Below are 13,518 nucleotides of genomic sequence, written 5' to 3' on the forward strand. Positions count from 1 at the left end.
ACCAAATGAGGGTTTGAATTTAGAGTAAACAAACTCAAATTTTCTTTGTTAAGAATTTAATAAATAAAACAGTGCAAACTTAATAACATGAAATGAAAAACATGTTTTAAAAATTTTAATACAATGTACAGATGAAATGTAATTTTATAAATAATTTCTAAACATAAATATGAGAGATGCAAGAAGGAATACATAAATAAATAAACAAACAAACAATAAATAAATAACATCAGGGCAGTCATCGCTTAGGGACTGATGACCCTGTAGCTGAATACTTTTATATATACTTGCTCATTACTACTGACAAGTAATGGCTGAATTAATGCAATAAATTTTGTGGCTAAAGCAGAAATAAGTCTTTTGAAATGACCAAAGATGAATGTGCAAGGGTGATGTGGCATCTTAGTCAATGAGAATAATTTCAAGGTGATCCCAGGTCTCCATTCATAATTCTTAACCTTTCTTGCAAGTTGGTTAATGAAGACAGGGATCTCATGATTTCCACTCTGACAATTTCCCAGGCACAGTCACTGTATTTCTTCTCTTCCAGGTAGAGATGGATTCCCTGGAAGTACCTCTTCACAGCCAGTGTAGGGCCCGTTACTCCCAGGGCAGATTCTTCATCTCCCATCGCCTGCACCAAGCAGGTGTCCAGGTCCTCCAGCTGCTGATGGAGTCCAGTGCGGAGTTTGTCCAGGAGGGAGATGTCCCAGGCAGCAGAGGAGCACTCTGTGTGGAAGAGGCGGAAGATCTGCTGGAGCATCTCGTGGAGGACAGAGGTGGCCTGGGCCTTCGGGAGCTGGCTGCCATCCACCATGTCCTGGGGGAAACCGAAGTCTTTTCTGTCCTTCAGACAGAAGCGAGGGGAGATTCTCCTCATTTGGCCCAGAAGCATGAAGTTCTTCCTGGTAATCCACACGTGGTTCTGAGACAGGTCACAGCCCAGAGATCTATCAGGGCCATAGCTGAACATCACCAGGGCGGTCAGTAGAGAGAGCACGAAGGCCATGGGGCAAATGAGGCTGCTGCTGGCCTGGCTGAGACGGGTGTCTGGGGGAACCTTGTGGGTAGGTTCTCTGATAACATCTTTTCTAAGTATGGCTTTTAAATAAGGAAGACAGTTTCCATTTTCTGAAAATTTCTCTCTACTTTCACTTCCAATTTGTGTTTTCATTTAGATATTTTCTTTTGACCTAAGAAGATGTAATCAATCTAAACTCTTAATTTATAATAGAAGTTTAAGTTTCCCAGTAAACTTTGGATGTGTCAATCCAAAAGGATATCAATTAAATGAGAAACTAATTAAAGGCTGAAGTATATGTAGGTATGTAAAGAGTCATGCACATAATTATGTACACATTTTATTTTATTTTATTATTTTTTCTTTGTAAAATTTATTTATTTATTTATTTTTGGCTGCATTGGGTCTTCATTGCTGCACATGGGCTTTCTCTAGTTGTAGCAAGGGGGGCTACTCTTCGTTGCAGTACATGGGCTTCTCACTGCGGTAGCTTCTCTTGTTGCAGAGCACGGGCTCTAGGCCTGTGGGCTTCAGTAGTTGTGGGATGCTGGCTCAGTAGTTGTGGCTCACGGGCTTAGTTGCTCCGCGGAATGTGGGATCTTCCCGGACCAGGGCTCGAACCCGTGTCCCCTGCATTGGCAGGTGGGTTCTTAACCACTGTATCACCAGGGAAGTCCCTGTACACATTTCAGTATGTATAAATATTGCTTTTCTCTGTATTAGGAACAAAATTTGTCCTTGACTCTGGACTACATTTTTACCATCCTTACTTTATACATAGGAAGTTGGGGTCCCTCACCCCTATAGATTTCTGTATTTTGTTAAGTAATTACCAGACCATGCATGGTAAATAAGCTGTTTAGAACCAAAGACTGGTTTTGTTTTCTGTTTTATTCAGAGCAGAGGCTTGTGATTACTAGTGAACGAGCTTCTCAGGTGTTTCTCTTCTTCCTAGAATGCATTCATCCAAGTTCCCGAGGTTATTCTTCACTGGGGCCACAAGGTCAGGACTAATATACTAGACATCGCCCTTTCTTTCCACCATTTTCTTACAGGAGACCTATAGTGCTCCACAGGCTGTGCCAATACCCTCAGCAGGAATCCTGGTTCTTTTCTGGTGAATGTAGGTATGCAGATTCTAATTCTAAGATAATTAATTGAATTTTCCAGCACCGCCTCACTCACAAGGTAGTTATCACATCTAGTAGCACTTTCCTGGAATGACAGAGTGTCCTCAACCCAAACTCTCTGGGGCTCACTCCCTGAGGGCAGGCTCACCACATCCCGAGGAGTTCAGAATTCTACTGTGGAGGGGCTTGTTTCTTTGTTTGCAAAATAATTCATCTTCCAGGACCCGCACCCTTGCCCCTGGAGTGTTCGTGTGAAGGACCCTCGTTCTCAGTGGGGACCTCCTCCTCTCCTTACCTGTGTCCCCAGGTATCAAAAGTATCAGCAGATGCTGAGAGCAAAAGTTTGTTTTGTCTAAGTAGGTGGAGGAATTATTCAATTGCAATTTTTTCACCTTTAGTAGACAATTTTTATTTTGCCAGTACAGCTTTCATTGTTCAACTCTTTTAAACTGTTGAACTTTTGTTACGCTCAGAATTTCTGAGTTGGCTATAGGGAATTCAGTGATGATGCTGTCTCTCATTAGAAGTTTATGTCACAGAAACTAGCAACCTTCAGTTGTTCATTCAGTCTACATATTTCTACTGGGCTTATTTGTTTGTCCATCTCTGCCTTGTGCTCAGAACACAGAGCAGTGACGCCCAGATTATGTCAGAGAGAAATAGCCTGGTTTCCTTTACTTATTCACGATGTTTTGTTTTAAATTTAAATAACAACCAAGAAAATTTAGGAACTTATTTTTTACATAGTGATTTACTGGCCATAGTTACTTTCCATTTCATCCTGAGGTTAATAAAATGGGAAGTAAAAGAATGGCAAAGGGGTTTCACCTTATTTTCTATGATTTTCAAGACTTGAGATTTTTTGTTTCTCATTTCAACTTTCCTAGAAAGCAAAACTTGAGAGCTGTTTGTGGGCAAAAATAAAACAAAGATAATTCTGAATGTCATGAAAGTGAAAAAAGAGAAGTGACGTTTCTGCTGACAAAATGGCAAAGTGTAAGTTAAACCTAAAAAAAGCATCAACCAAAGAATAGAAGGAATCATCGTATTTGAAAGATGTTAAGCAGCCACAAAGACAGAGCCAGGTGAGTCCAAAAAATGTCCATGTTGTCCTGCCCTGAAATGGGCTCCCAAAGTGGTGAAGGAAGATAGAAAGACAAAGGACAAAAATTATTTAACATGTAAATTAGAGAGCCCTCTCATCGGTCAATTGGTTACGAAGTCTGTAACCTAAGGCAGAGATTTGAGAGATCTAGGGTAAATTGAAGCCCTTCCCTGCTACCTGAGCAATTCTCACACACACACATACACACACATGCATGCACGCATGCACACTTCCTGGTTAACTTCGCCAATTACAATATTGGATTACCTTAATAGTTCTCAATTCTACCCAAATAGACATACCCCAGGCTGTCAGTTGACAACAATTGTATTCTCTGAAATTCCTTTATGTATGTCTGTGTTCACTCTTACTACTGAGTCAATGTGGAAGGGATGCAAGTGCAGTCATTACTCAAAGGGACATTGAGAATTTTCTCCCAACCGTAGAGTCAAGCAACATGATCTCATACTGGGAATGGATTTGAAAAACTGACAACATACTCTTAAGAAAGAGTTAATGCACCTTCAAACAGGAGCTATTTCCTCTGATTCCCCTTGCATTTCCACACCCAGAATGGCAGGCTCTAAGCCTCCAAGAGTCCTACAGTATGTAAAGCGAATAATGATTCAGGAGGCTTGGCCAGCTGAGCAGCCTGGAGGCAAGGAACACATTCTGACCCTTCTCTCCACACAGCTGCCTTAGCCCAAAGACATGTCCTGCCTGAAGCTGGGAGTATTTTCCCTCTCTAAGATGCAAAGCTAAGGAAGCGGGCTTAGCCAAGTTATTGGTGTCAGTTCTTTCCAGAAAAGATCCTCTTTTAGCTCTGAAGAAAATGCTAGTGGAAGAAGACAGACTTCTGCCTAGAACAGAAAGAATCCTGCTCTGCAGACTTGGTCAATGTCCTAGTCCATCTTGGTCAGTAAGTGGCACTGTTCGTCCATAAGTGTTTTAATAGCCTCCAGAGTAAAATGGATCCTGCTTTCCAGTTCATTTTTGCTACAGCTACTGTTACAATATTGTAACAAGGACATCCCCTCATTCCCAAAAATATTCATCAGAAGAAAAACAATAACCTCTTATATAGGAGTTTCTGGAAAGTCCAGGAACTTTCACTCAACTTTTGCTTTTAATTTGTGGCTTTGTACTCTTAAGGGGAAATTGGTGGCCAGAACCACAAAGGAACAGGAAACAGCTGTATGAATGGCTGGTGTAGGTGAAGGAGGAGTGAATGAGGGGAGCATACTGCGAATTTCTACATTGGCGAGGAAGTACAGGCATACTTTGCTTTATCGCACTTCACAGATAATTGCACTTTTTACTAATTGAAGGTTTATGACAACCCTACGTCAAGCAAGTCTATCGGTGCCATTTTCTAACAGCTTTTGCATACTCCATGTCTCTGTGTCACATCACCTTAATTTTCAGGATTGTTCAAACCTTCACTGGCAAAAAAATTCCGCCTTGCTGAAGGCCCAGATGACCATTAGTAGTTTATAGCAATAAAATATTTTTTAAATTAACATATGTATGTATGTGTGGTCAGGCCACTCAAGATGGCTGCTCTCTTGCTCTCTGTATATCCCCTGCCCCACCAGTGCCTGCTTCTTCACCTACACCCTATGCACATGACTGACCTTCTTATGTACTTGCACCAGGCCCCAGCTAGTTAGTTATCTTATCAAAGGGTGGTGAGGGGCGTGCCCCTCTACTGGTTTCCCTGGTAACTAATGAGCCCACCTGATGTCAATTCCCCTAGAACTGGCAATCTCCCCTTTGTTAGGGGAACCACTGACCAAAACTATCCACCCTGGCCAGGCGAGATAGTAGCCACTTGCATGAGTTATCTTACAACAGCAGGTTCTGGTAAGGAATGTGGAACTAACAAGCTACCACCAACCAGAAGATTTCTGGAAAGGTCAAAAAGAGCGAGGAAACGCCAGTCGATATGTCCTACCGACCTCCCAGAATCCTTCTTACTGGAATCCATCTGGGCTGAACGATGGGTGCGCCACCAGGAAGGACCCTGAGTCAGAATGATTGCTCAGAGACAACCCGGAAACTAACCCTGTTACCATAAAACCTGATACTGTGAGGCACGTGGCAGTTCTCCTGGGTTCCCTTACCCTGCTTCTCTCCTTCCAAGCACCCCTCCCCAATAAAGTCTCTGCTTTGTCAGCACGTGTGTCTCCTTGGACAATTCACTTACAAGTGTTAGACAAGAGCCCACTCTCAGGCCCTGGAAGGGGTCCCCCTTCCTGCAACACCTTCTCCCCGCAGGATCGAAGACTGCCACCAAGTCTGGCCCACTGCGCACCGCACACGGTGGGGTGTCACTCCAGGACCTTGCTTCAGACGTGTAAGCTCCCCTGTCCATTAAACCATTGATGTCTCTGTTGCTGACTCAAGATTGAAGAAATCTTGAAGCTGGGCAAGCACAGGACTTGTAGGCCTGTGAGGTGCAGCCCAACAATTGGCGGAGCAGCCAGGAGCCCGAGGAAACTGCCATGAGCACAGAGATGTTGGAAAATACAGGAAGGGTACTGGAAAGTTGCAGAGGCTGTCCACTAGCATGCGGGGCCCAAAAGTTGCAGGGGTAATCGTGTGGTGGCTGTCTACTAGTTTGTGGTGGCTGTCCTTGGTTAACTGGGGCTGCCAAGAGATATGGAGAACAGTGGTCTCTAATGGCTCTGCTGTTGTATCAAAGTGAGTCTTTTGTAATTGGTTAAGCCAGCTTTCTAGAAGGAATTGGTATTTCTCTTATGCCTTTGAGATGTAAATGATGTACCTGGGCTCTCTGGAACTTAATCTTATGTGATCTCTAAGAGTAAAGGAGAAAGAAGTGCTTTTAGGTAAACTCTGTAGAAATAAATTATGTTTGGGGAATGTCTATCTAAAATAGTCTCTCCAGACTTTGGTAACTTGAAACTAAACGAAGTTAAATGAAGAGAATTCATTGACTATCTGGGTCATTTCAAATAGGATAAAATATTGAAACATTAATTGCTGGGCAGGCCTAAGATTACCTACCCTTGCCTTCTTAGGAGAGAAAGACTAAAGTGTAAGTTTCTAATCAGGAAATGCACAATTACTTGCTTCTTGGTTTTTGCCAGAGATTAAGGTTTTTAAGGGTTAAGATTATAATCGGTTATAATTCTAGTTATTGTAACCAAGTTTCTTTATGGATTACTTTGTAATCAGGTACTTAACCATGGCTTTTTAAGTCTTCTGTCATTTATAGACAGTGTTTGTTGTACTCTGATGCGTTTGCAAAAGTGCTTCATCTTCAAGAAGATTCGTAGGAAGGACCTTTTGACAATAACAGGTCTCTGATAAATGTCAGATTATACCGCTGAACAAGGTAAGAAATTAAGGTATCCTAATGGAAAACCTGATGGCTTCATATAAAGGAAACAAAAAGATTGGTTACTGAGTGAACTGGTGAATATGGTTATGATTTTTATGGGTTTTGTCTGGAAAGTTACTGGGATTTATCTGTGTTTTCCAGATAGAGGGAAGCCCTTCCCCTCAAGTTGGTTATGATTTACAGCAATTTTGGTAAACTACACCTATGGGTAGAATTAAAACATTTTTCTTTTCTCTCTGCCTGGTCCCTCCAGAAATTGGAGACTCTTGGGTTCTGAGCAGACCTATCAAGTGAATGGGAAAGACTGTCTCCTGGCATGTGCAAGAATCTCAATATTTTGGGGACTAAGAAATCCACTGAGGCAGAGCCTGATGGCAGGCCTTGGGCATGACTTTCCTGGCCTTGAGAAGCCTGTTGGGAATTCAGTCTGAGACTCCTTCTGAGGAGTTCTACCTCAGCCAGTTTGGAGGAGCCTATATGATCAATTGACCAGACTTGTTTTGCAGACAAATTAGTCTTGATTTGGCTGTGTTTAGTGGAGATGAGGGTAATTTTAGAGAGAAAAATATATGTTTCAGTGGATGTTAAATTCTAGTTTTGCTAATTGAGGTCTAGATTTATTGTGGTGGTCTGGAACTGTACCTACAATACTCTGAGCTATGCCTGTAAGTAACTGTGGTATGTATGAAAATGTGTGGAGACACACACACAGTTGCAGGCCCTCCCTGCTACCTTAGCAATTCACACATACTCCCCAGTGAAATACCTCAGTGAAAATATTGATTACAGAAATTCCTCTCAACTTATACCAAAATTGATACATTTGAATTAAAAAAAAGTCACTAAGCTCTCAGATACTATTCATTCACACTTCTTAGCTTCTCTCTTTTGCTACCTAGGCAGAATTTTTACTACTGAGTACAATAGATGCCAAGATTGTTATTCAAAGTGGCAATGAGAATAGTTTTCTATTTAATAATAGTTGAAGTCTCATATTTGGAATAAATCTGTGAAACTAAAATTTTATTGTTGATAGTTGTTTAATGCATTATAAACCTGAGGTTTTCCTGGTTATCATTGAATTCCATGTCCAGATTGGCAGCTCTGCCTGTTTTGTTGTACGTGGAAGGAGTTAATTCAAAGGGAGGCTCTGATCTGCATAGTGGGCTGTAGGCAGGGAGCACATCTTTGTCCCTTTGCCTGATCCCAAAGAGTCCATGCCCTGCCTGAAGCCAGAGACTCTGGAGACTCTTTCTCTTTGTAACAAAGAGTAAAGAAACAAGTTTATGACAGCATTAGAATTAATTGGTGCCAAGAGGAAGTCTTTCTGTAGCATGAAGGGACATCCCCAGGAAGTGGTAGGATTTCTGCATAGATCAGAGGCCTGTCCTCCAGTCTTGGTCGCTGCTCTTGTTGCACTTAGCCATCTGAGGGCTGTCTTCCCTGAGAGGAGTTTCATCTTCCCACCCATAAGCTGGATCCTGCTTTGTTCCCTTTTAGCTACAGCTACTCTTACATCATACTCAGCTGAAATTAAGGAAAGCCTCTCTTGCAGATGTTTCTGCAAAACCTAGAAGTTTTATTTAACTTTTGCTTTCTACTTGTGTTGTTCTGCTTGTTAGGAAAACCATTAAGCTGAAAAAACAGCAGAAGGGAGTTGTGTGAATGGTGAAGAGTTAAAAAGTGAATAAGAAGGATGGCGTGGGAATTTCTACCTTGGAGGGGAAGGAAATATTGTGATATGGGAGTGTATCCTGGAATGCTGAGAGGGAGGGAATGTGCCAGGTGCCAGAACCATTAAATAGATAGCATGTTCTTCTGCCCTTTATCTAAATATTTATTCCTGTCTCTCAGATATCAATACAAGCCACCATTTCATCTCTGAATGTAAACAAGACACTTCTTTGAAATGAGGAATGAAATGACAATTTTTCAACCTTCTCTAAAATTCATGACAGAATTCTGTTTTTTTAGGCTGCCTCCTTTGGAGGTCAGTTACTGAAAAGTAGGTCACAGTTCCTGAGAATTTTATAGAAAGAGACATATAATATTCTCATATACAACTGTCTGAAGGAAAACAGGAAAATACCTAGTATATTTTAATTCCTACTCTAATATATGATGCTAAATGCTTTAAAACGCATGAGTTCATTTAGTATTCATTAAAAATCTATAAATATTTTGAACCCATTTTATTTATGGAAAAACTGAGGCTTAGATTAAGTGGGTTTTGCAACATAACACGTGTACAAGCAGAATGGAATTTCAATGAAAAATTTTTTATTGTGAGTTATGGGTAATGTTTTGTGCTTTGTATTCTGGATTTCTGTTATCATTGTTAAATCCGTTTTTACTCCTGAATTATACACAACACTCTCTTGCTCTATGGATTTCCATGGTTCATGTTATACTTTCAGATGGTTTTGACTATTTTTTTTCCTTTACCTTAAGTATTGAGAAAGAGGTTGCCTGATCCTGTTTCCCACTTTCCTTTTTTGAAGGAAGTCTGTCAGTCTTCATGTTCAGTATAATCTTTGTTATTTTGGAATCCACAGAAGATTGTGATATTCATAAAACTAGGAAAAATTACCAAGTAGTAATATAAAAGAATTCTTTTCATATCTAGCTCTAATATAAAAGTGAAATGTGTGTAAAGTTGCTGTAGTAACCAGTGTCACAATGATGAAAGTTAAGTAATATAACTAATAAAGCCAATAATTCCAGGAAACATTACATTATCAGTAGTAATTAGATTTTTGATGAGGGATTGAATTAGTTATCTATTCCTGCCTAATGAATTTTTTTAAATGATGAGCAGCTTACTGATATACAAAGTAGTATTAACTTAGATAAATTATCATTGTTAAGTAATTAAGTCATGATTTAAAATAAATACATTAAACACATTAATATGATTTGCCAGTACATCGATTACATAAAATCATTTAGAAAAAAGATATACTACGTAAAAAGGAAAACTATGCACAGAAAAACTAACCGACATTATTTACCAGATCCCACACTATTTCCTTCTCTACCTCAAAGTCACTAACTTCTCTGATTTACGCTTCTACCTACTCCATTGTGGTTTCCGCTTATTCACTCCACCAAGCCAAATCTCATTAAGGTTGCCAATGCCATCTATAATCCTGATGTAGTGTGTAGTTTCAATCCACATCTTCCATGAATCCACTGATTTCTTCTAAGCACCTTATTTTCTTAAATACAGTCTTATCACTGTTCTCTGTTATTGTCCTTGTAATGTATGGCCATTCCACCTCTGTTTCCTTTGTGGCTCTTCTCTCCCCTCCCTTTAAAGGTGAAAGATCCTCAGAATCAATGTTAAGTCTTTTTCTCACTCTTCACTATCTCCCCACACAACTACCTCCAATTCCAGCTTTCATTTGCCAGATAAGGTACCTCCAGCTACAGCATCCCTTTTGAATTATAAACTCACATATTCAACTTACAAATGACATTTGCACTTAAATGTCTTCCAGTCAACTAGAGAGGATATCTACAGCTTTTATTTTTATTTCCTGACATTCTCCACTCTTGCTTCTGGTGAGGGAATTCATTTGTTTTTCCTTCTTCTCTTTATAGCATTAAGTATGATTATTATTTTTAGATTTCTTTCCCTTCAAAAGTCAAAGAAACAAGAGGGCAGGAGCTGTATTTGTTGTGTTCACCTTTATATCCTGAGGGCAACATCCAACCTGGCTTATAGAAAGTCAGTTGTTACTTTTAATTTGAATATAATGTGATGGGTAAATGAATTGTGACATCCATTTCTTTAATCAAGTTGCACAGTCAGGCTTGGTGTTTCTTTTTTTTTTTGTGGTACGCGGGCCTCTCACTGTTGTGGCCTCTCCCGTCGCGGAGCACAGGCTCCAGCCGCGCAGGCCCAGCGGCCATGGCTCACGGGCCCAGCCGCTCCGCAGCATGTGGGATCTTCCCGGACCGGGGCACAAACCCGTGTCCCCTGCATCGGCAGGCGGACTCTCAACCACTGCGCCACCAGGGAAGCCCTTGGTGTTTCTTTTTAAAGAATAAACAAATACAAGAAGTTTTCTATAATAAAAATTTAATAAACAAGACAAAATAAACTAATTATAAAGAACATATTTTATTATATTACACAATGTAAAGGTACACAAAATATTATAAAAATAAAAATAATTTAAATCTTATAAATAGTTAAATAAATAAATATTAAAATAAATAAATATTTAAGTACATAAATAAATATATCAGCATGGGCATCTATGAGGGACTAGTGCCTGTAGAGTAGAACATCATGTTGCTTAATATTCCTGAAAACACTTGACAAATTAATTCAATTCAGGGCATGATGACAGTAGAAATGAGAGTCTTTGACATGGCAGCACAGGTGGAAGTGTGGTCTCGTTAGTGAGAATCATTTCCGTGTTGAAGCAGGTGTGTGTCATTCCTTCCTCCTGAGTCTTTCTTGCAAGTTTGTTGATGAAGAGAAGGATCTCATGAGTTCTGCTCTGACAATCTCCCAGGCACAAGGGCTGTATTTCTTCTCTTGCAGATAGACAGTGATTCTGTGGAAGTATTTCCTCACAGCCAGGATGGAGTCCTCCTTCAGCAGGGGAGTCCCTTCCAACCCCGCCTCCTGCATCAGACAGGCTTGCAGGTCAGTGAGCTGCTGATAAAGTGCAGTGCAGAACTTGTCCAGGAGGGTCTCATCCCAAGCGGCAGCCGAGCCCTCTGTGCTGAAGAGCTGGAAGGTCTGCTGAATCATCTCATGGACGACAGCGATGGCTTGAGCCTTCTGGAACTGGTTGCCTCCAAACGCCTCCTGGGGGAATCCAAAGTCATTTCTGTCCTTCAGGCAGAAGAAGGGGGAGATTCTCCTCATTTGTTGCAGGAGCATCAGGGCCCTCGTGTTAGCCAGGCTGTGGGTCTGAGGCAGGTCACAGCCCAGAGAGCAGCTGGAGTTGCAGCTGAGCAGCACCAGGGCCAGGAGTAAAGACAAAGTTGGGGCCATCGGGGACCTTGCAGATGCTTCCGGCCTGGCTGAGGTGGGGACTCTGTGAACCCTGCTCTCTAGGTTCTCTGAAGACCTTCCTTCAGGCCTGGGTCTTAAATAGGGACATATTCATTTCCATTTTCTGAATGTTTTTTCTTACTTTCTACTTCTGTTTTTACTTTTCATTTTGCACTCTCCAAATGGGTTAGGGCAGTGTTTCTCAACCATTTTTTTCCATTATTGACTCCTCCCCTACCCACAGAGGCTTTTTAGATATTATTTCCTAATTGCCCCCCCCATGAAATTTTGATAACATGTATATCCTGTGTATGTAGTTACGTATTCCATGGATATCTCTATTCTGTACATAGGAAAACAAAGTGCAAAGCTTACTCTTTTTATTCAATGCAGGATTAAGAATGACTAAATAAAAATGTTATGCTACAAGTTAAATTTAAAAGCTATTGACACAACTTTATAACTAAATTTGCGGAGTGACTTATAAGTTTGTTTAATTATATAAATTGTAATATAGAAAATTACATATGCAAGTTAAGTTTCTAAAAATACATAGTAATTTTAATGTAATGAAATATTTTAAATTATTTAAAACTGCTAAGAGCAATTGAAAATTAAATTATTTTTTAATTTATTTTGGTATTTAACTTTTTTTTAATTTTATTTATTTATTTATGGCTGTGTTGGGTCTTCGTTTCTGTGCGAGGGCTTTCTCTAGTTGCGGCAAGTGGGGGCCACTCCTCATCGCGGTGCGCGGGCCTCTCATTATTGCGGCCTCTCTTGTTGCGGAGCACGGGCTCCAGCCGCGCAGGCCCAGTAATCGTGGCTCACGGGCCCAGCCGCTCCGCGGCATGTGGGATCTTCCCAGACCAGGGCTCGAACCCATGTCCCCTGCATTGGCAGGCAGACTCTCAACCACTGCACCACCAGGGAAGCCCGGTATTTAACTTTTAATTTTACCTCATATGAGAAAATAATTAATTTCACCAGCTGCTAGATATTCATCAAGATATTGTCAACATTTTTTATCTTTTTAGCACTAGACATAATGATTGATGTGTTGAATAACTTTAATAGAATTAAATCATGGAATAGAAACTATTTGTATTTCATTCCCAAGGCCCACATCACACTCAGCAGTGATGAGGATTAAACATAAACAATGTCCACAAGACAGCCAATGGCAGCAAGAAGTATGCACAGGCCACCTCTCACAGTATGACTGAGATGCAGGGAAGGATGAAGAGAAAGCCTCCAATCACAGCCATCTGTTAGCTATAGGTTTGTAGCCCTGATCTTGCATACATTTTGTGTATCTCACAAGACAATGAGAGATAAGAAATACTAAATAAGGTTTTTGTTAGACAAGGTTGAACTTTGGAGCTCCCCAAACCATTGTAATGTCTAAGATGTGTTCACACCCCCAAGAACTAATTTTCACACTCTTGGAAGCAGTGTTAACAAATGTTCCATCTGGTGAGGAATATTGATGATGGGGTGACTATGCATATATAGGAGCAGGGAATATATGGGAAATCTCTATACCTTCTGCTCAACCTGGCTGTGAACCTAACCACTCTTTTTTTTTTTTTAAGTATATTTAAAAAAATATTTACTGCTTATATGTGGAATCTTAAAAAATGATACAAATGAACCTATTTACAGAACAGAAACAGAGTCACAGATGTAGAAAACAAACTTACGGTTACCAAGGGGAAGGTGGGTTAGGGATAAATTGGGAGATTGGGATTGACATATACACGCTACTATATATAAAATAGATAGCTAATAAGAACCTACTGTACAGCACAGGGAACTCTACTCAATGCTCTGTAATGACCTATATGGGAAAAGATTCTAAAAAAGAGTGGGTATATGTACATG

The 13,518-nt window shown here is 40.4% G+C and overlaps 1 protein-coding gene across 1 annotated transcript; it reads right to left on the minus strand.

Moving 5' to 3' along the window:
• Positions 1–421: 421 nt before the first annotated feature.
• Positions 422–11,634, minus strand: LOC309806852 (uncharacterized protein; the record flags this gene model as incomplete). The annotated part of the gene is given in 5 exon segments (XM_082625838.1): positions 422–1,045; positions 1,047–1,067; positions 1,069–1,101; positions 5,106–5,279; positions 11,068–11,634. Coding segments are annotated over 5 exon segments (1,419 nt in total).
• Positions 11,635–13,518: the final 1,884 nt, after the last annotated feature.

The sequence above is a fragment of the Mesoplodon mirus genome (genome assembly GCF_964341445.2).
Source record: "Mesoplodon mirus genome assembly, chromosome: 1".
Lineage (NCBI taxonomy): Eukaryota > Metazoa > Chordata > Mammalia > Artiodactyla > Ziphiidae > Mesoplodon > Mesoplodon mirus.